This window comes from Carassius carassius, chromosome 2 (assembly GCF_963082965.1).
Source record: "Carassius carassius chromosome 2, fCarCar2.1, whole genome shotgun sequence".
Lineage (NCBI taxonomy): Eukaryota > Metazoa > Chordata > Actinopteri > Cypriniformes > Cyprinidae > Carassius > Carassius carassius.
The window spans coordinates 14,309,311-14,334,303 of NC_081756.1; the positions used below are offsets into that span (position 1 = coordinate 14,309,311).

Sequence of the window (24,993 nt, forward strand, 5' to 3'; positions counted from 1 at the left end):
TTTGAACTAACACCAGAAATATATATACAAAGAATGCACTTTATTTCTGTTTTTTCTTTTCTTTATTTAAGACATGGGTAAAACCCCATCTTTTTATCCTTGCGTAACAACTTGGCCGCACTGCTCCAACTTCCACTAGCCAGACTTTCACTAGCCAGTCAAGTCAGCAGTCTAAACCCACATATGACACACTAACTGTATACATAAATCCAAATTATTTGAGCCTTTAGCATGTGCAAAAGTTTTAGCATGTGCAAAACTAGCGGCATGATCAGGGACTGGTCAACGGGTTAGTTAAACACAAGCAGTGATCATGGTGTTTTTGCACCCACTTGCAATTTTAGCATTACAATAAGGCTCTCTTCAATCTGGCAACAATACATGCACCTTATACATGAAATCCCCAATCCCATGCTAACTGCATTCAGAGTAATAAGATAAGGATTTTCAAGGCAGTTGCACTACAGAATAAGAATAACACTCATAGCAAAAGACCTTGAGTAAATAAAACACTGTTCAAATCTGGATCTTCAAAATACGCAATACATTGCTGATTGCCGTGTACATTCACATCTACCAAATCCCATTAAGACATTAGTGTGTTTTTCCAGTTGATCTGATGCTGATTCCTAAATGTTGAATTGTATACAACTTTGTGCTCCTTGTATATTTTCATAATCTCTTCTAATTATGTGTGTTTGTGGATTGTTTTAACCTTTCACAGTTTAGCGCTAATGTTTCACAAGATCTCAGGTAAGCGATCTGTAGCCTGTTTGCTTTGGCTTTACACTGGCCTTTGTGCTGATAGATTAAATATCCCATCATGGATTCAATCGTCTCAGCCTTTCTTCTTAAGAATGTTAAGTGCATTCAAACACAGCGTAGCTGACCACCTACTGAATCAATTTGAAGGGAAACGGGTGAATGCTATGTTTAATTTGACTGGCACACACTGGCAAAGTTGTGTCTAGTGAATTGCTTTCTAAGTGCCTTATTCGTTTCAACCCACATGACTAAAATAGTGACGTCCTCAAGTAAAGTGAGAAGCATCACGTAACTGAACTGTAATCAAAACAGCGCATTCAGATAGATACTTTTCAAGGCCTTTTTACGAGAAAAAGGACATCTCACAATATCCTAAAACATGACAGTAAGAAGTTTAGAATGAACTGAAATAACAGAGAAATACAAAAAGAAACAGCTCCACTTTTTAAGACTTGCCATGTGAAAAGATGGTATTTTCTTGCTCATTTTTCTTTCAAAGACGTTTCATGCAACAGCAATTTCTTTAAACAATGAAACACATGTATCTGTTATATGTTCACTTAAAAAAAGAAGCTTGTTTTACATAGTTTTAATATACTTCTTTTCCAGGGCAGGCACCGTACGCACAAACCAGGTACAGAGGCATGCCACATATTTGCATTGCTCTTGCATTCTACTATTGGCAGCTGTGATGTCAATGAAGCAGCAAGCTGGTAGGTAGTCCTATTATTTGGTTGACTCCGCCCATCTCACATTCTAAGCCACGCCCACAACTCTCCGCACTGCTACTGTGACATCACAGAGGGAGGGAAGTATGGGGATAGTACAAGCTAGAATGGGAAAAAGGCAGAGCAACAAGACTCCGTGGCGCATGCAGAGATGGGGGTGGGGATGAAGGGTGGGGACGAAAGGGAGGGAGAGATCTGGCCCAGGGTTGCAGTCAGATATTCGGATGGGGGTGGGGTTAAGGTCGAGGAAAACTGACGATGTTCATGTTTATTTGTTTTTGTTTGTTTTTTTGCACTACATATTACTACTATGTATTTTAAATCACATTTAGTTTCTTAACTTTATACAACATTGTCACAGATGAGGCTCATTGTTGGTTTGTATCTCTCCCCGTGCTGGTACTGTGTTAGGAGGATAGAGACAGAGAGAGATTATGTCATAATATATGTATACAAACGTTTTACATATACATATTGAACAGTTGCAGAATATAAAGCCTTATATATTTTGTACGTATACAGTCAATTTTTATGTATATTTATCCAAATGTAGATGTGTGCTCAGATTAATTTCTGTTTTATCATCATATTGCTGCTTTTATGCCACCCAAGTTTAATTTGAATACAATTCTGGCTGTTTTTGCTTTGTTTGTATTTTAGATATGCATCGGAGGAGCAATATCAAATTGGGAAGCATGACCACAATTCAGCAGCTTTTTGGTAAGTATTTTTCCCCAAATGATCCACAAAGTATGCAAAAGTTTAATTAAGTCATTATTAAAGCTTCATTAAATCGGTACACAAATAGATATGTGCTAAAATCGGATCAATGGCAATTATGTGATACAGATTATCACAGTATATGAAATCTGTGAACTCTTATAATCACATTTCGAGTGATTTATTTATTTTATTTATTTTAGATTTCAGCTGACATTTTTTGTAGCACTTGTTTCTGTAAACATGAATTTCACTTACTGTAACTGTAATTTCAGCCAAATTAAGTGTAGATAAACAGTATTCATGGTTTTCTAGTGATTTCTGACCTTGGTTGATATTGTGGTACAGCATTAGGAACCTTCTCAACAAAACAAAGATTATATTGCAAAGTTGTTACCGTAACCTATTAATCAAGTGGTGCTTAGGGATATAAATAACATTTCTAGCTCTTTTTGTTCATCAGTTTGACACAGTTAAAAATTCTGTGCTTTTGAAGAGAAATTTTAATTCGATGGACTGTTAGACTCCACCAGACTGCTGCTTTTGAATGTTTCAAATGTACTTCCTCAGGAGGAAGGTGGCATCAGAAAAGGTGGATCAAACTTTACTACCTCCTTCCCTCCAGTTCCAATGTCCACTGGATCATGAACTGTGATGATAGTGGTCTGTGCTACTCTGTAGATCAGCCTATAAGAATGCTTTAGAAACAGGGCAGAGGCAGAATTTAGCTGCCTCGATTTATGCATTTTCTAAAACTGTGAACACATTTACATTTATATCCAATCAAGATAAAATCATTAGGGCTATTCATTTGTTCATGGTGTTTCAGGGCAAGATGACCATGAAAAGAAAGAATAAGAGGAGAAACATCCAGTGTGGTCAAAGGAATGAAATGTTCTGCTAAAAAAACAATGATCATGAAAATAAGAATAAAAATTAAGATGAATAAAAATAAAGGTTGTAGGAACAGATAGGACACAAAAAAAAGGCCAAAACATAAATAAATAGGTAGAAGAAGCACTGTCGTTTATACTATATCTTCTGCACTCATGTTAACTCTCTGTCTCTCACTCTTCATGAAGCTGCAGTTGGTACCGGCTGTAGCGAATCTGGAAGAAGAGCCTCTCCAGCGGTGAACGGGTCATCCCTGGTAGCGTGTAGTCCTCAGTGTCTCCCACTCGCCGGAAACCCAACGACTCGTACAGCTTGTGGGCGGCCATCTTGACTGCTGTTGTTCCCAGAACCACAGCCGAGTAGTTGTTTAACATGGCAAATTCTAGAACACGTCGACCCAGAGCCTTGGCGATGCCTTTTCCACGAAAGCGAGAATCCACTGACATGCGACGGAGCTCCACTGTGTTGTCATATTCTCGGCCTTGCGCTGCCACGATGCCCACAACCTGGCCTTGCAGAACTGCCACCCAGAAACAAGAGCCTGTGGGAATCGAAACAAAGAGAGCTTTAGAGAAACACTTTGGCTGTTATTTGTAAATCTAGTTTTCAATTAAAGTGTCTTGATGAAAAATTTAAGAGTAAGAACTTGTTTTTGTTTTTTTTGCCCTCCAGGGTCATGCCTCTTTCCATCTGAATCTAATATTCATCATAGTATGGGCTGCTTCTCAACACCTCTCATAATTAGAAGATCAAGCCGATCAAATCTTTCAGTTCTAGACTCATAGAAATCCATTCATCTTGCATTATATAGAAAAATCAATGATTCACTTTTCAATAAGATCGGCAAAGTAGCCGATGAGAGGTTAATTAAGCATGCTATTGTTCAATAAATGTGCTGCATTGAAACAATAAAGTGGAGGTAAATAGTTAAGCAAAGTTATACTCTTTTCAAGTATAAAAACACTTGATCAACCTTACACAGTTTTTAAAAGTTATGTTCACATGGAGATATATAGTGATGTTGCATTAGTGTGAGTGCAGCTTACAAATAGATTGAGTTCTGAAATGTGAAACCACATTTAAGCACACTGTGTAGCAGTCTGTAATTATGGATCATGCCAGTCAAATTCGATTCCAATTGCCCGGAATTACAGATGCCCAAATGTGCTGTTAATAGAATATAACACATGGGAAGACATATTTATGATTAGTCCATTGTTACTTTCACATATGTTAATGATTGATTGTGCAATGGAAAGCCTGTCATAATAATTTGTTTACAATGTTTTGTTGTAGGAAGAGTAATAAAATATGTGTGCCATCAAAGGTATTGGTGAGTCCCATGATTGGCATAATTGAAATTTGTTTTTACATGCTCAAATGCTGATTACATTACCACTGATGATAATTCTCAGAATTCCATGACTTGTGGAATTTGGGAAGTTTTTTTTGGTATTATCGGATAACGGGCACTTTTTCTAGTTGGGCAAGTCAACTGCCATCTGTAGGTCAGATCAGGACAAGAGCGGAGCACGGGTTATGGTATTTCTAATCTTAAACATTATTCATGCTCGTAAGGCTCAGTTCTGTTCTGCTGAACTAACTACATTAAGTTACGTATGGAGTTGAAGATAGAAGAGAGGGGCAGGACTGTCAAGAAGCTGCAAAGGATATATACAAAAGGAAGAGACTAAACTGAGAAAATCATATTGCCATGTTGTGACATATTGCTATGTCACACAGAGGTGCGTGTGTAATAACTGCATTAGCTTCAGGGCTATTAATCACTGTGAGACTGAACGTCCTGCTGTAAACTCATCCATTTTATTACACACACACACACACATTTGCACAGCCCCTCCCCAGCTGTCTGATAAATGCTTCTCTTGTATATGTGCAAGGCCATTAAAATGGAGAAAAATAACATTAGGCAATAATATGAGCAACTCTTTATGATCATAATTTACACTATTTCCTGCTGAATATGCAGATTCACATCGCATTGAGGAAATTAAATATGCCACAAATACCATTTAATTATGTCATTAATGACTTGTGGGTAGCATAAAATATCTGCCTGTGTATTTTCACATATTAAAGCAATATCGCCCTGCTTTACATTATGGGGTGTTTGTTCTCTTCCAAGTACATGACAGAAACTCTGTCCCTAGAATATTATAAGCCACTCGAAAAAGATGTTTAGTGCATTCAAGAAACATCTAGCTCACGCTGGCAGACAACCCATATATTCTTTTACCATTTCCTCCTCGGATGCAGGATTCCACATTAGCATAGCAAGAGAGAAAATCCCTTGGGAAAATCCTTTGTCTGCATGCTGCAACTAAACAAATTTGATTCACACCTTCCCCCATTTCCTGATCCGTCTTCAATTCTCTCTTTCATTTGATGCAGGACTAAATAAGAAGCCTTCATCCATATACACTGTCTGCAACTAATACTCTTTTATGCTAGTATGCATAAAATTGATTACAGCAAAGACATTTATAATGTTTTTAAAATATTAATATTTCAAAGAAATAGTTTTTTAGCACTACTACTGTGAAATGTTATTACAATTTAAAATAACTGTTTTCTATTTTAATATATTTTAGAATACAATTTATTCCAGGAATTTAAAAAAAGCTGAATTTTCATCAGACATCACTCAGTGTAACATGATCCTACAGAAGTCTTTAAAATATGCCAATTTGCTGTTGCTTAGCATTTTTGTGGAAACAGTAATAGGATTCTTTAATGAAGAAAGTTCATAAGAACAGTGTTTATTTCAAAAAGGCGACGACATACAAGTCTTGTCATGTCACATTTGTCAATTTAGGATTATTTAAAGAAATTGATCACAATCTTACGGATCTTTATGGGAGTGTAGTGATAGACAGTCCACACAGCACCATCAGACACACACAAAAGGCAACAAAGTGACGTACTTTAATCTGGTGATAGTCGCCATTGGTCTGCCTCCCTTGGTGCAGTGTAAATTGGTTATTATGATGAACTTGCTATAAAGACCCTCATAATTTTTATCTCTAACAGGTAAGGCCAGACACCATACACAGGTCCGGATCTAATATACAGTACACTAGGGATGTAAAAAAGACCCTTTGAAACTTCTAGTGTTGAATTGCAAAGAGCATTATTATGATCAGCAGCATCTGGCTGTTTGGAATGGGAGCTGTTGAAGTGCTGCAGCCGAGTTTACCATAGGCAATAAATGTCTGTCCTTACACTAACGCTGTCTGAAGAAAGCCCAGCCACCCAGCATTCAATCTGCACATGCTACTACCATCTGGCAAACAATTCCAGAACACCAATCATAAACGAATAGGTTAAAGAACACTTTCTACCTGCAAGTCATCAGGGTACTGATGAGCCACTGACTAACCTCCATTGTTTTGTCACTTTCCAAGTGTGCTTTCAATAATATCTGCAGTATTTATTAGTATGTTTACTACTGTATCACAACTGAGGTACATTAAGGATTATAGCTGTAATTCTGAGTTTGCCGCAATACAATTACCAGCATTTTTCCTCCCTTCAATCAATAGGGCCACATGACTCCAAACAGTTATCCTCAAGAGCAGAACTGAGAGAGACTTTCTGCATATTTCATGAGTCTTCCACATTAAAGCTACACATCAGCTATTCACCCCCTCTTGGACTCCAGAAGTGCAGTATTTAACTTCAGTATCACAGGTACCGATCCTGAGAATATTTGTTCTGGTGAGATAAATGGTTGATTGGGGAAGCTGGTGCATTGTGGGAGACTTATTTCAGTAATTAAATATAAAGTTTATATACGTATTTGAGCCTGTGTGTGTGATTAGCATAAATATATTCACTACCAAGTGCTCGGGTGCCATTTGGCATAGACATATTTATACATCATACATTATATATTAAAATATAGTGACTTTTTAGATATTAGATGTCAGTGACTTCACCAATACAATTAACTGCTTACACACCACAGAATCTGCAGACAAACATTAAATGCATACAGTACCATTCAAAAGTTTGTCAGTATTTTTATTTTTTTTAAGATATATTTTTATTTAGCAAGGACACATTTGATTGATCAAAAGTGACAGTAAACACTTTTACATTGTAACAAACAAAATAAATTTTATATAAATGCTGTTCCTTTGAACTTTCTATACATCAAAGAATAAAGAAAACTTGAACACCAGATCAGCATGTTAGAACGAACCTTAAAATTATTAAAATTCAAATTATCTTTTTCTTTTCTTTATTCATTTATTGCACTGTAATTTTGATCAGATGAATGCCTCCTTGTTTTGTTTTGTTTTTCTTACAGACTTTTGAACAGTAGTTCATATATGTGTCCAGGTTTGGCTATACTTATGAGGTCCGTAGTTTTTAAATGTCCTCACAAATGTAGCAAAACATGTTGACAGCCTAGTTGTGATGATAATTTTGTGTAAATGTGTGTGTGCACTTAAAATTATGCCTTACCTGCGGGTTTCATGTAATATCCCTCAATGTCTGCCATATCGGTGAGCAGAGCACAGTCCAGGTAGTTGAGAATGACTTTTCTGCTGTAGTAATAACGTGCACTCATTAGAATAAATGGTGCGCAGAAGGTCAGTGTGTAGGATTTGGTCATAACATAGCACATTACTATGGAGAAATGGAAGAAAAATAAACGACACCTGTCAGAAAAGAGAATCAAATGTTTGATTTTTGGCAGAGGAGAGACAAACAGACATCAAATGTTTTACACACTAGGAATGTGCAGATACACCCTGAGCAGTGAGATGTAGTGTAAAGTAATTAAACAGTGTATCCTGTATAAATGTATAAAAAAAATCTTTCTACATTTGCACGGCTTGGAAATTTAATGGCCAATGGATGGCGCTACAACAGGGTCTTCATAGATGCAATTAAACCCAAAAAACTGTGTATGTGTATGTCGAGACAAAAAAAGCAAAATTGACACTAGATGGTGCTCTTGAGTACAACTGACTTGCTGCATTATACACACACACACTCCACTGCAACAAGATGGGCACTGTTTACTGTCAACATAGAGGTGCTTTCAACTCCAACACACTATAAATTGTGTTTACAAAGTTTTTGCTACTCTACAATTAGCCTTTATGATTAATTTATCTGAGAAATGATTGCCGTAGAGTAGACTACTATGTGTTCAGTGATGTTAAAACACTGTTAAAACACCTCATTCATTTCAGATGTGTGGCATAAATATATCTTCAACGCAGCATAAAAAATTTGGTTACCACGGTGCTGTGTTACGCCTGTAGTTGAAAACCATTGAAAATCATTAGTAAACATGAAAATGAAATAATCATTAAATATTGTACGTGTCATTAATAGTAAACACTTATCTGTAAACAAAACGTCACATATCTAAACAGGCAACAAACACAACTTCGTGCACTAACATGAGACGTATGAACGCTGTGCGCTCGCGCGAGATTCATTCATTCATTCGGCGCGCGCGCACACATTAACCGGTGCCGCATGCTCTGGGCTGCTGCTGCTGCTGCCTTTGTTACTCCTTTACTCGTATTCAATGGCATTTTAAACGGAAAAAGATTTCAAGATTATGTAAGAGGAGAAAAAACATTAGCTTCTTAGTTTTAGGCATTAAATGTCTGAATCGATTAGGCTCGTCGTTTTAGTTATAAATTAACTTGTTGCAGAGGAACCCGTTACGCTCATCCTATACCCATAGTCTGACCACATACCTGTGAGTAAAGCATAGATAAATTGGGTTCTAGTTTTCTGTTTTAGACCCCGAAATGCCGAATTGGGTATCCGCTCCATGATTCCCTCGGTGAAGATCCGGCGCACCTCCTCATGGTCCGAACGTTCAAACTCGCGAATAAAAACCTGGTCCTGTTTTTCAGCCTTACTCTCGAACGCACAGGGAGAAGGCGAAGAAGACGTCCACATTTGCGCGGAGGAAACTATAATTGAATCTTTTTTGGTCCCAGCTATGTCCTCGTGTTCTTCTGCAACGATTTTAGTCTCGCAAACCATTTTGGTAGACGAACAATGCATGCAACTGGCCTGAAATGAGCTGAAATTGGAGAGAAAAACAAAAACAAAAGATGGATGATGGTCTTCTTTATTATGGAAAGAAAAAAGACTGATGTACTACTGCAACCCTGAGCTTCCTCGCGACCAAGACTTATGCAGACGGCGCATCACAAGTGGTATTTATAATGCGCCAACGCCGCATTCAGATTCTGGGGTGTGGGTGTTCTCCTCATCTCTCTGATTGGACGCAGTTCTGTGCCACATGACGGCGGTGGGAGGCGAAAGCACAAAAGACACACCGTAACGTGTCTTTTTGAAACAAAGTATTTTGCCCCCGTGAGTACACCGGCGAAATTCCTTACATGTTTGTGTTTTTGGGGAAGGGTGAACCCATAGCTTCGTATGATGCGCGAGGTGTCGCCATGAACCAACCCCGCGTGTGATTGCAGTATCAGCAACGTCACGACGATGCTGCGCAACATTTCACTCTCATCTCCTGGCATTTTATCAACGTGCACAGGAGGACTGCTTGTTTAACGAGTGTCTGAGTGACACTTTTACTGCACTGCACTGCAATGTTTCGCTTCAGATGTGAATCCTCCAGCACACAGATCACCGTGGCCATACACGCCAATTATTTATGACTTTATTATAAAGGCGCTTATGATTATAAGCAATCGTATGTGATTTGCGCTCATATACAGATTACGGTCGTGTATTGTGGGCTTGCGCGTGCTTGAGCCCCAAAGCACAATAAAGTATCAGCGACCGACCACTAATAGCAGCTGTCAAATGTTCAGGACCGTTTCTTTCTTTTTCCATTTCCCAAAGGTGCATGTGCACGAGAGAGACATTTAGAAGTTGTTTAGGTTGCCAATATAAGTTATGTGAGACATTTTAATTATCTTTGTCAAAAGTATACAAATATCGAAAATATTCTTTCTTTTAACATAGTCTTATTTAATTTATGACAAGTTTATGGCACATTAAAGCTGATATTGAAATCAAGATCCAGTGCTCCTCAGTTTTTAAAATAGCAGAGATGTGGAATATGACACACTTTCTTTGGATTCCCTCATTTACATGAAGTGCTCTATTTATCTGTTTTTTTTTCCTACCAAAATAATAAATAATCATTGTTTGCTACATGTCCAGATTACGTCAGTGTCTAGTTTAAATGCCTTGGGTGTACTCCAAAGTAACGGATGCCTTAAAGAATTCGCCTCGATTTGAATAAGGTCGCATTCCAGCCGTATTGTACAGAACTAGTTTAGACTGGATCGCCTCAAGCCCCACACCACCACCCCTTCCCCCCAAGACGAGAGGCGTCTTTTTTTCTATATGTTTGAGCAGGTGTATCTTACATGCGCTGTAATACGAAATCGACGTCCCTCAACAGTTGACAAAGCGGAAAGCGCGCGTTTTATAGCTGTATTGAGGATACTGTCTTTTCTCAGCATCAGCATCTGTGTGCACGCGGACAGTCTGGTGCATGCGCGCGTTATCCAGAGAGTACTGAGCAATGATATGGAAGGCCAAGAGGGTCAAATTCACGTGAATTTTAACGCGTCAACAACACGTTAAATACGTGTATTTCACACGTAAACAACACGTATTTAACGCGTTAAATACGTGTTGTTTACGTGTTAAAAATCAGCGCGTATTTAACGTGTATTTCACGTGTTAAATACACGTTAAATACACGTGAAGTACGCGTTAAAAATAAGTTTGAACGGGTCAATGTCATTGGCTGCTGAGGACTTGGGTCAAACCACTTCTGTGAGCTTAGAGGGGTGTACCATTCATAGACAGGCAACCACCATTTAACATGCTATAGATCAGCTTATTCAGCCTTATTATTTATTCTTTTTTTTCTTTTCTTTTTTTTATATAGCCTATAGAAATAATATATTTAAGTTTCAGTTATATGAAAAATTTATTTTTTACCACTCATGCCTTTTTTTTAAATAAACACATTAGTGGATATTTTAGCTTTAATAGTGGTCACTCTTAAAGGGTTAGAAGTAAAGCAACAAATCTGTTTTATGGATGGTAACTGTAAAATTATTACTTAAATATAATTAGTAATTAGTTACACTACTAGTTAATGCAAAAGTAATATAATTAAAATAACTAAATTACTAGTAACTACTTACTGCTCAACTCTGACTTTCAGTAAAAAAAACTATATATATTTGGACATTCTCTTGCTGAGAAATAACTGATAAAAATGTAAGAAAAAATTTAGTGTTCAAGAGAAATTATTTATATCCATCTTATTTGATATTCAGTATCTCAGGACATAAATAAGGTTAGTTAAAGTGTATCTGTTTCAAATGTTTTGGTGATAGTATAAGACTTAAGTTAGCATCAAGCATTAACATTTGTGTGGGGGAAATAGTTACAATGGAGGTAAGCAATCAATTCAGGTTTAAGATACAAACCATTGAAATCAATATCTGTCTTTAGAAAACAATCATCTTAGTAATCAACAGCTTTTATTGTGCTTACATTTACAGCTATCGCCAGCAGGTGGCACTTATTGAAACCTATTTTTTGTTCAGCAATTCTGCACTTTTTGTTTTGTGATTATGCACTAATCAGACAATCAGTAATTAGGTACACAGGTGATGTTATAAGACATAAGCATTTAAGACTTTCAGGATTGAAATGAGAGCTTGTACTAGGGTCAGGACAACAGAAGTATTCTACTGCTACCACCATGAACCCCCCCAACCCCCCATCGCATCAATATTACTAATCATATTTTTCAAACTGCCGAATTAAAATCAAGAAAAAATAGATATCATTTGAAAGCTTAGAGTCTGAGCATTACAATGCATATAGCATGTTGATCAACTCCAAAATATTGCCAAGTTATTTGCTGAGGAAAAAAATAATAATCATTTTGCCGTGTACTCTAATATTTATAAAAATATCACACAACTCGGATACTCATGTGCCATATGTCATCAGAAAGGACTCATGAAGTAGAATAAAACAACAGGGTTCTAGGCTAATTTTTTGTTACACTAGTGCGCCTAACTTTTTTCTTACAAGTCCACTTTTTTTAAATCGCTGTCCATATAAACAATACTGACTTGTAGCCTAAAAGATTAACTAACAATCTGGTCAACATAATGTTCTTTATTTGAAGCACAATTCTACAAGAAAGGTAACTTACTGAAAAAGTTTTGGTGCTGAAAGTGTTTCACTGAGGTGAAATTTAAACTTAAAACATCTCAAGATATATGAAATAAAAAGAAAATCTAAATTAAGGGTATTAAGGGCAATGTCTTATGGACTATCCTCAACTGCAGTCACATGCCCCCCGGATGACCAACTCCTGTAGTTTGGCCTTCTTTATCTTTGGCCTTGGCTTATCCAGCTGGCCACACTCTCTCTAGCATCAAAATCTTCCAGACTTGGCCCTCTACACTGATTCTGATCAGATCTTCACTGTGTCTGAAAAAATGGGACAAATCAGACAAACATGTCTGATTTGAACTGGTGAACAGTCCCTAAACAGCTTGTACTTATTGGATCAGCTATTAAAATAGTTCAGTTTTGTATGTAATAGCAAAGTGATTATATTTTGTTAATATAATATATTTTATTAAGTTAAGTTAGAAAAGCATTTGGAGCATTTTATGTTTGTTAAATATAAGTTTTAGGTTTTTTTAAGTAACGACCAAGCTGCCAGCGGCAGACAGTGGGCCTATGTTTGATCAATTTAGCCTTATCAAATCATCACGACTTACCTAAAATAAAATCTATAGATATAAAACAGTTGAAGCATATGACAATGTTTAAACGTTAGACCCAGATAAATGTAAGCTATATCCAATAGTTTGGGTAGAGATGCTTCAGGACAGGGAGACGGCAGCATGATCACTTGCATTTTTTTCCGTGGATATGCCTCATTTTTGCTCATAAAGGTAAGAGTAATACATTATTCATAACTGCACACACAATATCAACAAAACAGTTGCTCGTTCTGCCGTGTTGTCTTTAATAGGAGTACAAAAATTAACCGAAACTCAGTGAAAACATTTTTTCAGTTTTTGTTTTTGATTTGTTTTATTTCGTTAAGTAGTTATTTAAAGCTTATATATATATATATATATATATATATATATATATATATATATATATATATATATATATATATATATATATATATATACATGCTTTAAATAACTACTTAACGAAATAAAACAAATCAAAAACAAAAACTCTTTCATTATAATCATAACCCATAAAGATGTACTTATCTCTAAAAGCGCTTCTAATGAGGGGATGACAAGTCAGGATTGCAACTTCATCCTTGTGACACAGATTCAGAAAACACTAGTTTATTAGTAAATAATTAAAATACCTTCTTCTTAAGCCTATTGTTTGAACGCAGAACTGTTCAGCTGCGCTGCTGCGGGACACAAAACACCGTCGAGCCACTCTTTACAGTCGTGGCATCACGGTCTCGTGTTGTTTCCACCAGCGCAGCAAGTTTTTTTTTCATCGCTAATTGATGAATGTCTAAAATATTAAAGTAAAAAGAAGTCTAAACAGACTGGAGGCCCGGCCCACATCTGAACAATCGAAGCCCAGCTCGACGGGGTAAAAAGCCTGTCGGGCTCAGGCTAAAATGCAGGATTCTATTGTCTGTTGTTGAACCACAGGGAGACCTTCAGAGTCGCAGAGACTTTTTTTCCCCTTGAATGGCTCGTTGCACCGGTGCGACCTCAGAGTCTTTTTAGTCGCACCATTGAGAAATTTTTTGAGGCTTTGAATAAACTGGAGCAAGTTTTGTACAAGAAGTCAACCCCAGACCGATATAATAATAATAATAGGCCTATTGATGTCACCGTTTTACTTGTAACTTCATAAAACAAGATTTCAGTGTACAATTATGCACCAGAATTTTATAGTAGCCTAGATTCTCCTGATTAAAAGAGCCCAAAACTATCTGTCAAATCTGTCATTTATATCTAAAGATTTATAACACACATAAAACTGCACAGAGAGCATGTAGTTTAGCCAAAAATCTATGGTAGCTGTCATGTAGGCTTTTCACTCATAACTTCATGGAAAAAGCATAGGCTATATCATAAAAAAGATACGTCACTATTTGCAGATTAAAAACTGTCGAAACTCACCATAAAACATCATTTAGATCTAAATATATGTTTCATAAAGCTATAAAACATAGAAAATTAGGCAATGTATCTTAGCAAAAAAAAAAAAAAAATCAGAGGTTTCAGTCCCGTGCCGCTTTACCTCTTAACTTCACCAAACATGCATAGATCCTTTGATCAGATCGAAAGATTTCGTTCATAGAGCTGTGACACATGAAAGCAGACTGGCGCACTAAGGGTGCAAAGAAAAACAGCTTGATACTTCACGTTTCGTTTTCATTCATAGCTTCAGGAATCATGCATAGATCATTATTTTCAGAAAATTATCCCAATTAAAATGAGCCCAGGGATACTGTAATCCATGGATGAGATCCAAATATATTACTCATATTGCTATAACACATAAAACCCAAAAGACAAAGCACGACAAATAACTTTAGTTTCACTTTGTGCTTTTATTAATAACTTCATGAAACATTCATATATCATGCAAAATCATACGTCATTTTTTTCAGAAAATTCTCCAGATTAAAAGGAGCTCAAATTCATCGTAATTTGTTCACTTGATCTAAATATATTTCTTACAATATTATCACACACATGAAACCATTCAATTGAGAAAAAAAAACAGGTTAGGTTTCCATTCATAACTTCATGAAACATGCATAGCTCATGGAAAATTTAAATTTCTTTAGATTAAAATGAGCCCAATTATACAATAATCTGTCATTTAGATTTGAAGGTATTCATCATTGAATTATAACAAAAAAAAAACTCCAAATGTGCACATGCTGCAATATTTTCATGGTTTTACCTTTATAACTTCATGATCATGAAACATGCTCTGATTGTGAAAAATGACATATCATTATTTACAGCAGATTCCAGTCCAAAATAAAAACAATCCATTACGATCTTTCATATGTATGTCATTAATCAGTTGGAGAACTCTATTAAACTTTTGACAGAACAACCCCTTGGCTCAAGGAGGAGCAACATGAATGGAGAGTCCATATAACATAATCAAATTTGCACAAATATGTATTTTAATCAGAAAACAGACATAACTACATTAAGGTAAAACATAAAAAATATAAAGATACAAAAACACAACATGAAGCCTTGGACTGGAGAGCGTGAGAAAGTCGGCCTGACCACCAAACAGCAAGACCAGCAGAGACCAAGCCCCAATCTCCTTCCCTCCCGAGGGTAAGAAAGCCAGCATCTTATAAGCAGCATGGTTAATCACAATCAATCTTCCACACCTGCATCACAACACTTAACCTAAAGACACAAAAAGTGTTACCCCATGACACCTGCTGGACAAAATAAAGTACTACAGCCCCTTGGATCGTCACAGTAGAATCAGACTATAACTTTTGACTCTCCTTGCTATATTCGTGGAGTTATGAGTTGGTATTTTTGTGAATGGCACTCAGAAAGCAACACTATTTAAATAGTATACTTCAGCGAGTCAAGAGCTAAACAAAAAGAAACTGTTTCATTACAAAATACTGTAACTTTTATAAACTTTATACTATCACCACAAAATTTTAATTAATATTTATTAAAAAATAAATATTTCATAAAACTGCTATTTAAATATATTATTTCTATAGGCTATACAAAAAAAGACTAAATAATAAGGCTGAATAAGCTGATCTATAGCATGTTAAATGGTGGTTGCCTGTCTATGAATGGTACACCCCTCTAAGCTCACAGAAGTGGTTTGACCCAAGTCCTCAGCAGCCAATGACATTGACCCGTTCAAACTTATTTTTAACGCGTACTTCACGTGTATTTAACGTGTATTTAACACGTGAAATACACGTTAAATACGCGCTGATTTTTAACACGTAAACAACACGTATTTAACGCGTTAAATACGTGTGAAATACACGTATTTAACGTGTTGTTGACGCGTTAAAATTCACGTGAATTTGACCCTCTTGGCCTTCCATACAATGAACAACACTCTTCCGTGATGCCTTCATTTTATCGGCATATACTTACTGTGAAGATGATGTCAGTTCGAAAATGTACTCTGTAAAAAAATGTACTAGTAATTTTCTGCCAGGTACAAAATTCGTTAGAGATCACTTAACTTAAAGGGATATTGATACAAAAATTTAAATTGTCATCATTTACTTCTCACTTGTTTCTTTCTTCTGTTGGACACAAAAGAAGATCTTTTGAAGATTGATGGTAACCAAACAGTTAACAGTAGCAATCGACCTCCACAGTATGAAAAAAATATAAATAATACCTATTTATGCATGTATGTGTGTGTATTTTATATAACATGACATATTTTATATGATTACATAACATTCATATGGTTTCACTAAATTAGAAGAAAAGATCATAATGGAATTAATCAACTCAACCAATTTATTTAGAACTCAACATATCTAATCCTAAAAAGTGGTTTAATTGTTGGTCCCTTTTGAATCAGAGTATATGAAGACACTTGTCTCTCCTTCCATTGTCCTTATTGTGTAACTTGACCTTTGACCTCAGCAGCCAGAAGAATGTGTTGACCCCGAATGTCAGATGGCACAAAATATGCCTATTGTGGTCTCCAATTTGCAATAACCTTGGACTTTTGAGTTTCTCAAAAATCAGAATCACAGCATGTAGGAGAATTGTTTTTTATTTTTATTTTTTTTTGTATAATAAATTTGTTGCTCTCTCACTAGTACCTTCTCAGGGTGTGACTTTGAATACTGGGAATATAGATCCTTTGAGACTCACTTAACAGTATTCTCATATAATAAGCACTCATAATCTCATATGAGCCTCATTAAAGAACTGAGCTGAGATCAGTTCTTTTTAATCTCAGTCTGTGTATTGTAAAGGCAAATCACTATTAGTGCACTTTCATTAAAAAAACATCTTTAAAAGTTTCAATGACAATTAACAAATGTATTTATTGTACATTCATTGTAAAATGTCAGTGTGTATTTGTGTAATTACTTGTACAAGTTTAAATAACACAAATAGTAGGGAGTTATCCTCATACATGAGTGAATAATCTATTGTTGCTTTGTTCCCAGTGATTATTATAATGACTGATGGCCCATGAATGGATGTGTGTGCGTGCATTTGTGCACGTGCGTTAGTTTGTGATCCAGGATTGGCAAGGTTTGTGCTGGTGGGTCTATCAGTAACAATTCTTCAATTAAATTTTCTGCAGGGTGTAGAATTAGCATTGCTCAACTTAACTTGTTTCTGCAAAAATGAGTCTTGGGTTAATGGGAGCTCCAGGATTTAGTGTCCCATTCTTTCTTTCAAGTAAGAAATAATAATCGTGCTTCATATAGTGTGGGATATTAGCAATTGAGCTCAAAACAGCTTCATGAGTCTTCATAACCTCGATCTTGATAAACACACAGAAGGCACAAGAAGATTATCTGGAGTTGAGGTTGTTTAGACAATAATGGCTGTCTTCACATTATTTCACATTATTTAGTGTTTTTCTTTTATGTCATTACATTGTTTAGACTAGAGCATAAGAAAAAGAAAAATGCAATTTTAAAAAAAGTATATTTTATTCACAAGTTTTTTTTCATAAGTATAAGGATGGTTCTCAACTATGTTATAAAAGATATAACAATATTATTTGATATACCATTTTATTTTATGCAGTAGGTGTGTAAAATTTCCATAAACTGGTATTCCCATTAAACACAATGTTATCTATACGCTGTACCTAATTTGCATATTAAAAAAGATGTGCAATAATGGGAGTAACAATTGGCCAGATTTTCATAATGATATCTATGATTTTTGTAAGAATATTGATATGTAATTTATTTTCCTATTCATTAGTTGTGTCTCTCAAAATGCATTATAAACATGCTTTTAGTCCTGATGTCCTCTACAGTGGACATGTATGAAATCAATATCCTGTTTCATAACAGGAAGTCATATTTTGATTTGAAACCCCATAAAAAAATTCTGAGACGTTGATTTATGACAAACAATTTAGCAATCAATCAGATTTAAATGATAATTACAAAATATTATCATATTTCCATAAGGATGTACAGTTTTATCACTAAATTCATGTCAGCCATTTTTAAAGACCACATTTGTGGTTGTCTGAAATGTTTGGATTTGTTTTGCCTGATTATTTGGTCATTAGACTTCATTGGACTTTGTTTGAGCTGCTTTCCCTCCAGCTGTGCGTGAGAGTAATAGGTCAAGAATGGCAAAAGTAAACTGACTTGATATTTTATCTTCCTCTGAAATTGTTTGGTTCTTGTCCTTTTGATGTTCAACAGAACAATTAGTCGGTTTTGGATTTTACTAATTGAACTAATTTTTCTGGGCAACTATAACTATAAACTACTGCTTATTTATTTCTGTGATTATTTATTTCTTCAAAAAGATAAGATCCCTAAAGTTGCAAAGACTAAAGTCTCTAACCCGAGATATTCTTAATAAAAGTTTAGACTCGTCCACTCCTCTCCTAAAACACCTCGTTTAAACGCCCCCAGATGTCTATGTCACAATGTGGGAAGATTTGCATAACACCTCCCAAATGTTCACGCAAAGAAAGAAGACGTAGCTTTGATTCTCGCTGTTGCTGGCGGCATATGTTGTGGGGACGCTGTTTCACTGTTTCACTCTTTTGAAAAGAGGACACAACTAGAAATCAGTGGTTAACTTTTATTAAAAGCATCTTGAAATGATGACACAAGCACAAGCGGTTTATCATACAGGAACCAACAAAAAGCAGATGTGCAGAAAATGCAAAGTGGTCATGACCAATGAATAGAAGAATGGCTTGTAATTCTTTAAAGAAGAGGTTTTCAAACTGGGGGCACAAAGTAGTTTAGAGAGAAAAATACTGTAAAAATATCATAAAACATGTAATGATAAAAATATGTAATAATAAAATACAAAATATTCTGCTTTCTAAATAATAGTCATATAATGAAATAATTGAAATATATCATGGAATAATATGGCTGTTCTATTGAAAGACTTGTATCTAAAAGTTATGTTCAAGGCACACAAAAAAAGAAAATTCTGCTATCACCTTTTATTTATTTTTTTATTTATTGTAATTCAGCAGAAGGAAGAAAGTCATACAGGTTTGGAACAACATGGTGGACTATCCCTTTATTGTGGTGATCTGAACTAGTGCTTTGAGGGATATGAATTCCATTTTAATCAGTCTCTCACTGTGTCTGTGTTTTTGTTCCAGGGTTTCTGATTCTAAAAATAATCCATCCACATGTGGATGTGTCCCAGAATACCCACTGTCCGCCAATTTTCCTCTGGGACTCATGCCTAGTGCCAGGGGCATCAACCACCCAGACACTATTGTCAGCATCGGGACACAGGGTCAGATAAAGGGAGCAAAAAGACAGAGAGAGAGAGAGCGATTAAGAGTGAGACTGAGAGGGATTGCATGAGGAGGAGAGATGGAAACAGGAACAAACTGGATTCTCCATCCTGGAGGAGACAGACAGACAGACAGAGGTCTGGGAGGGAGGCTTGAGGTTTGTTCTCCTTGAAAAAACAGCCAGCAAACCTGCTTGTATTTTTTCAAAATCAGCAGGGGCTGTCAGCAGACGCATTATGCAACATGGCGTCACCTCAGCAGATCGTCAATTAAGTACCACAAACACACACACACACACACACACACGTTTACAATGTGTGTACTGGGCCGGTCTTTTTTCTTCATACAATCCATCATTTCCTCTGCAGACCCCCTGCTCAACTCTTGACATCAGAATGGTGTAATGTATATTCTTGTTCTCCCTCTTTCTTACCTAGAATGGGGGAACGTGAATATATCTTTATCAGAAATGGCCATATTCTGACCTATTCATACTTCAGCCGCCTAATGAGTAATTCATTTAAGGCTTCTGCAAAAAACATGCATGCATAATTAATAGATTATCATCTTTAAATATTCATGAGCCTCTCAAGGCCTCTGTGGCTGGTTTGAGATCAGTATTGCCATTTATTTTCATTTTATATGTGTCTTTCTAACTCGAGTTGTTTGTTTAGGACTCCAAAGTCATCTTAATTAGCATTAATTGATTTTTAAAGGTATCATTGCTTGTTTGCTGGGCACTATGAGTGTAGCTAAAGTTTAATTATAACTTTGACCCAAGACTAGTTTCTGCCTCCTCTACTCCGAGCTCATTTATCATAACAAAGGCTGAAACATAGGTTTATTTTGGCCTGATTGATCAACAGATAACCAATCTTCTCTGTATTTCTCCTTTTCTCTAGCTTGCTACCTAAACTAGTCGTGTAATAAACCTGGAATTGTATAAATTAATATTATTAGATCTTTGATTAAATTGGTTTTGTTCCTGTTTTTTAAAAATTACTTTGGATGAAAGCATGTCCTAAATGCATAAATGTAAAAAGATTATTTTGATCTAGTGTTTGATCTTTTACCACACATTAGAATTTAAGTAAAACACAAAATCATTGTTAATGTCTTCTTATTTTTTTAATTATACTCAAATATTATAAATATTTGTCTTTTGAAAATTATAATGACATGACATATAATGACTAAACTATGCTCTGCTTGTTGTTTTCTTGTAGGAGAGCAACTTTTTTTCTACGCTTCAACCGTTAATTTAATAATTTTTACCTAAAGCTTTCTTTTACCCTACTTTAAATGAAGAGTGTGACATATATATAGCGCCACTGTCCATAGTTTGGACAGCTTTACATTGAACTTTTAACTATAACTGCGGGGGCAGAGCCATTCTCTGAATTCTCGTGTTTACTGTTAATGTGTGTATTTTTTCACACCCCAACGGGAAGTGCTGCATCGATGCGACAGTTTTAGGGAACCGTTGTATCCTTGCGCCACCATCTGGTCATTTCATGCGCCACAGACAAGAACGCGTGCGGGGCAAGACAGCTGCAAACTGCTGGATGTTGACGTTTTTTTAACAGCTGGTAGGGGGATTCAGATACAAAATAAAAATAAAACCACTTCAGAAAAGCTTACTGAAGCTGCTTATTTCAGTTAATCTGGAAAGTTATCACATATTCAGAGATTTTTGGTTAATTACACATTTTAATGGAGGTTAAGATAAAAATACAAGGGTCCAGTAAAACCTATGAAATATATCATTTAGAACATGAAATACAACCTCACATATTTTTTGATGCACGTTTTCTACACACAAAAAGACATTGTTACAGCTGTGAAGTTACATCTTAAAGTAATCTCTATGGGAAACCATCCCTTCTTGTTCCTCCTTCAGAAATCTCATATTAAATTCTAGTCAAGCACTTTACATGCAGGTTCTTTTCTAGTCATATATCTATCATCTAATAATCTTACAGCAAACTCTCTAAGACAACGCCTGAAGGTCTACATTTAAATTCTGATATTTAATAAATCTAAATTAAAATCTTGCTTGACTATTGTGACTGTTAATCATACATTTCTAGAACACAAATATAAAAAGCAGTTAAACATTTGAAAAAAACATAGTGTACTGTGCAAATAATTATGATAAATAATGTGTTTAAGGTTTGCAGTATATTTTGCAGTGCATTGTGCATGGAGAGGAAACATGTACTCTTGTCTTCATACACACTAATGAAAAGTTCAGTGCATTAGCTGCTACCCTAATATATATGTGCCTCTCAACATTGACATTTAAACTGGAATGTTGTGTTGTGACTTCTTAGTCAGGAATGTGTATTTATGATGCTCTATTCACATATTACAATGAAAGATAAATCGTCTCATGTAACACGTGACAGGAAACGTGTTTGAGAGAGAGTAAAAGAGTGTGTATGACTGAGAGAGCAGGTAGTATCCTATAGAGCAGTGTTTACAGCTGTTTTTTAGCGCAGGCTGCTGGCAGGCATGCAGTCACACAGTGCCCTCCTCTCGGCCTTCAGCACCAAACTCTCCGTCTGAAAACACATGAGATATAACACGGTGTCTGTGTCTAAAATATCTAAAAGATGCTTCATTTGACCAGATCGGCTAGACATTAACCTTTTTAACAGCTTGATTACATAATTTCTAAACTTACAGGAATTGACATGAAAGCAAGGGTCTTCAGGTGTCTGTGACTCCATACGTGGACCATAGCGATACTAAAGGAGTCTGAAAATTATTTTAAGATTCTATCGTAAAATTATTCAGATAGAATCGTTTTTCTTAGTCCATCAAGGGGTCCTTGGCCTGACTGCCATGCAAAAGATTGCATTGAATGGCTTAATGTCTCAACTGTCTGTACTGTTCAACCGTACTGTTTTATGATCTTACCCGTGAATCTAAGTTGAAAGCTGTTTTCTTCAGGTCTTGCAAGGCTCTCTGCATGAACTCGAAGGCATGACAATCAACACATGGCCGGCCTATTAAACAAAAAAATTTTACAGTAGGTTTTACCAGTGTTATCATTAGTGAAAATTAATATTTTAACCGTTTTTGTTATTTGAAACAAGGCTAAAAATTTAAAGGACGAAAATGTAAACTAAACGAACATTTTAATATACGTTCTCTAAACTATAATAGTATATGAATAATACTAAAAATAAATCTGCATTTGACCCTCATCACTGGGGCTGAGCAAGTGCCCAGGAAACACCATGGGCCACATGTTGTGAGGACATATGCAATGATACATGCTTGTTGACCACACGTTTATAAAAGCACACAGAGTCTTACTCTCAGCGGGAATGGCCGTGCCTGATTCGTCGGCATGAACTGGTTTGAAACAGAGGATCTGGATCAGGATCAGCAGCAGCAGCGTCGCCGTCGCTAGAGCTCCGCTTGGCCTCATTCTGTCGCGCTGCATCACCGACATCACAACACAAGACAGAAAGCTTTGGAGGAATGGACATAATGTTGTAATATTTAATCATTTAGCACACGCTTTTTTGGCCCAAAAAAGCAATTGAGAAATACCGTATAAAAGACAGACCAACAAAAGAGACTGTCGAGCATAATTTTGCTTTATTTTAGCTTTGTCTTTATACAGCTAATAAATATTAATTTTCAAATATGGCCACCAAAAAACACACATACCACTCGTTTACAGCGTATTATTAAAGCTAATTAAAGCATTTGCATTACCTGCAGTGTAGTCTCTGATAAAGACAGTACCGTTAGTCAAACCACCGCCCTCCTTCTGTTCAGGACGCAGTTTCGTTGCGCAGCGTCAATCACGTTTTTTAGGTCTATTGTCCTTCGCGGAGCACCGTAGGATGGAGTCCAAAATGTTTTAGTTGACGTTTTTCTCTCTGATTGGCCGCCGCAGGTCACCAGTATGGAATTACATTTGTTTCAATAATAATGAAAGAAACTTTATAAAACTGAACGTAACTTTTTCAGAAACTATCAAAAATATGGCATTACAAAATAAGGAAAAAAAACAATGGAAACAAAAAAAATGAACTCAGTCGCACAAATTTAACAGGCTCTTCAAATATGCTTCATTCTTTGTTAATGTTTTTCAAAGATTCGTTTTTGCTAATCGTGGATTCTGAATTCATTGCCACAGATTTCGCTTAAGTTTCGCAGTTTTTCGTTTGGTGTTTTGACACAAACCTCTCGTGGGGGCAGGCTTAACAGTGATCTACTCTGATAGGATAGTGAGCTTTTGATGGACAGGTGCTCTCTGACTGGGAAGTACAGACACCACTCAAGCTCTCGTGATTGTGATTTTTATTAGTGGTGGGCGATACTGCAAAATTTGGTATCGATCCGATACCAAATACATATAGGGTCAGTATTGCCGATACCGATACCAATACGATACTTTTTACTAAAAAAAAAAAAAAAAACTTTTGTGTAGGGGAGTGCAGTAGGTCTATGTCATTATTTCTGAGGTGAATGAATGATCAGTTATTTAGCCAATATTTTTTATTCATGTATTGAAGTCCACTAAATTATTAGTTATTAGGCACTGTAGAATGAATTATTTACAGCCTTTAAAAAAAAAAAAGAATAAAAAAAATCTCTCCCTTTTTTCTGGTTTTAAAAGCAAATGAAATAAAGTGCACACAATTATTACTAAAGAACAAACAAAGAACAAATATACCTATGCAATTACATTCCCTGAGCCCCCCTTCTGAATATGCTATCAGCTTCGCTCACTCTGTTCGCTGCTCCTAGGCGCGTTGTGTCAGTGAGTCACATGACGACACAACAACGAATCACAGCAGAGCAGCAGGAGAGGGAGGAGTAGCAAAGTGGGCCAGGATGTGAAAGAAGCGTTTGTTCAGGATTGTAGAGATAGAAGACACAAGCAAAGTATAATGAACGTAGATGAGAGATATTTAAATTAAAATATCGATTCAATTACAATTGTATCGATCCGATACCAATACCAGTGTTGGCATCGATACTATATTGATATTTAGATCGATCCACCCACCCCTAATTTTTATTACTAAATATTTAAATAATATTTGACCTTCGATCGTCTCAGTCTGTAAAGATGAGCTCTTGTCCTTCAAGGCAGCCTGAAGCTTGTGTTACTGAATGACAATAATAACCTGCAACAAACTGTAGCACACTGTAACATGAAAAACCTGTATCGATGTTACTTCAGTAACACAAGCTTACTTCAAGCTGCCTTGAAGGACAAGCGGAGGAGGAAGATGATGCCGCCCTGTGTCTCTGTCTCCTGAAAGCTCATCTTTACTGAGACGATCGAAGGTATTATTTATATATTTAGTAACACAAGGCACGA

General features: G+C 36.1%; 2 protein-coding genes across 2 annotated transcripts; both read right to left on the reverse strand.

Annotated features, from left to right (window-relative positions):
* Positions 1-2,509: 2,509 nt before the first annotated feature.
* LOC132103745 (N-acetylaspartate synthetase-like) lies at positions 2,510-9,309 on the reverse strand. Its single transcript, XM_059508841.1, has 3 exons — positions 8,855-9,309; positions 7,599-7,763; positions 2,510-3,648 (listed from the first exon to the last, which is right to left on the reverse strand). Exons 1-3 carry the CDS (start codon positions 9,168-9,170, stop codon positions 3,281-3,283), a joined length of 849 nt encoding a protein of 282 aa, XP_059364824.1. The 5' UTR covers positions 9,171-9,309; the 3' UTR covers positions 2,510-3,280.
* A 12,021-nt stretch (positions 9,310-21,330) lies between these two features.
* On the reverse strand, positions 21,331-23,471 carry LOC132096992 (neuropeptide-like protein C4orf48 homolog). The gene is made up of 4 exons (XM_059502666.1): positions 23,398-23,471; positions 22,965-23,122; positions 22,563-22,651; positions 21,331-22,204 (listed from the first exon to the last, which is right to left on the reverse strand). The coding sequence occupies exons 2-4, from the start codon at positions 23,101-23,103 to the stop codon at positions 22,133-22,135; spliced, it is 300 nt and encodes a 99-aa protein (XP_059358649.1). The 5' UTR covers positions 23,104-23,122; positions 23,398-23,471; the 3' UTR covers positions 21,331-22,132.
* Between the last annotated feature and the right edge of the window lie 1,522 nt (positions 23,472-24,993).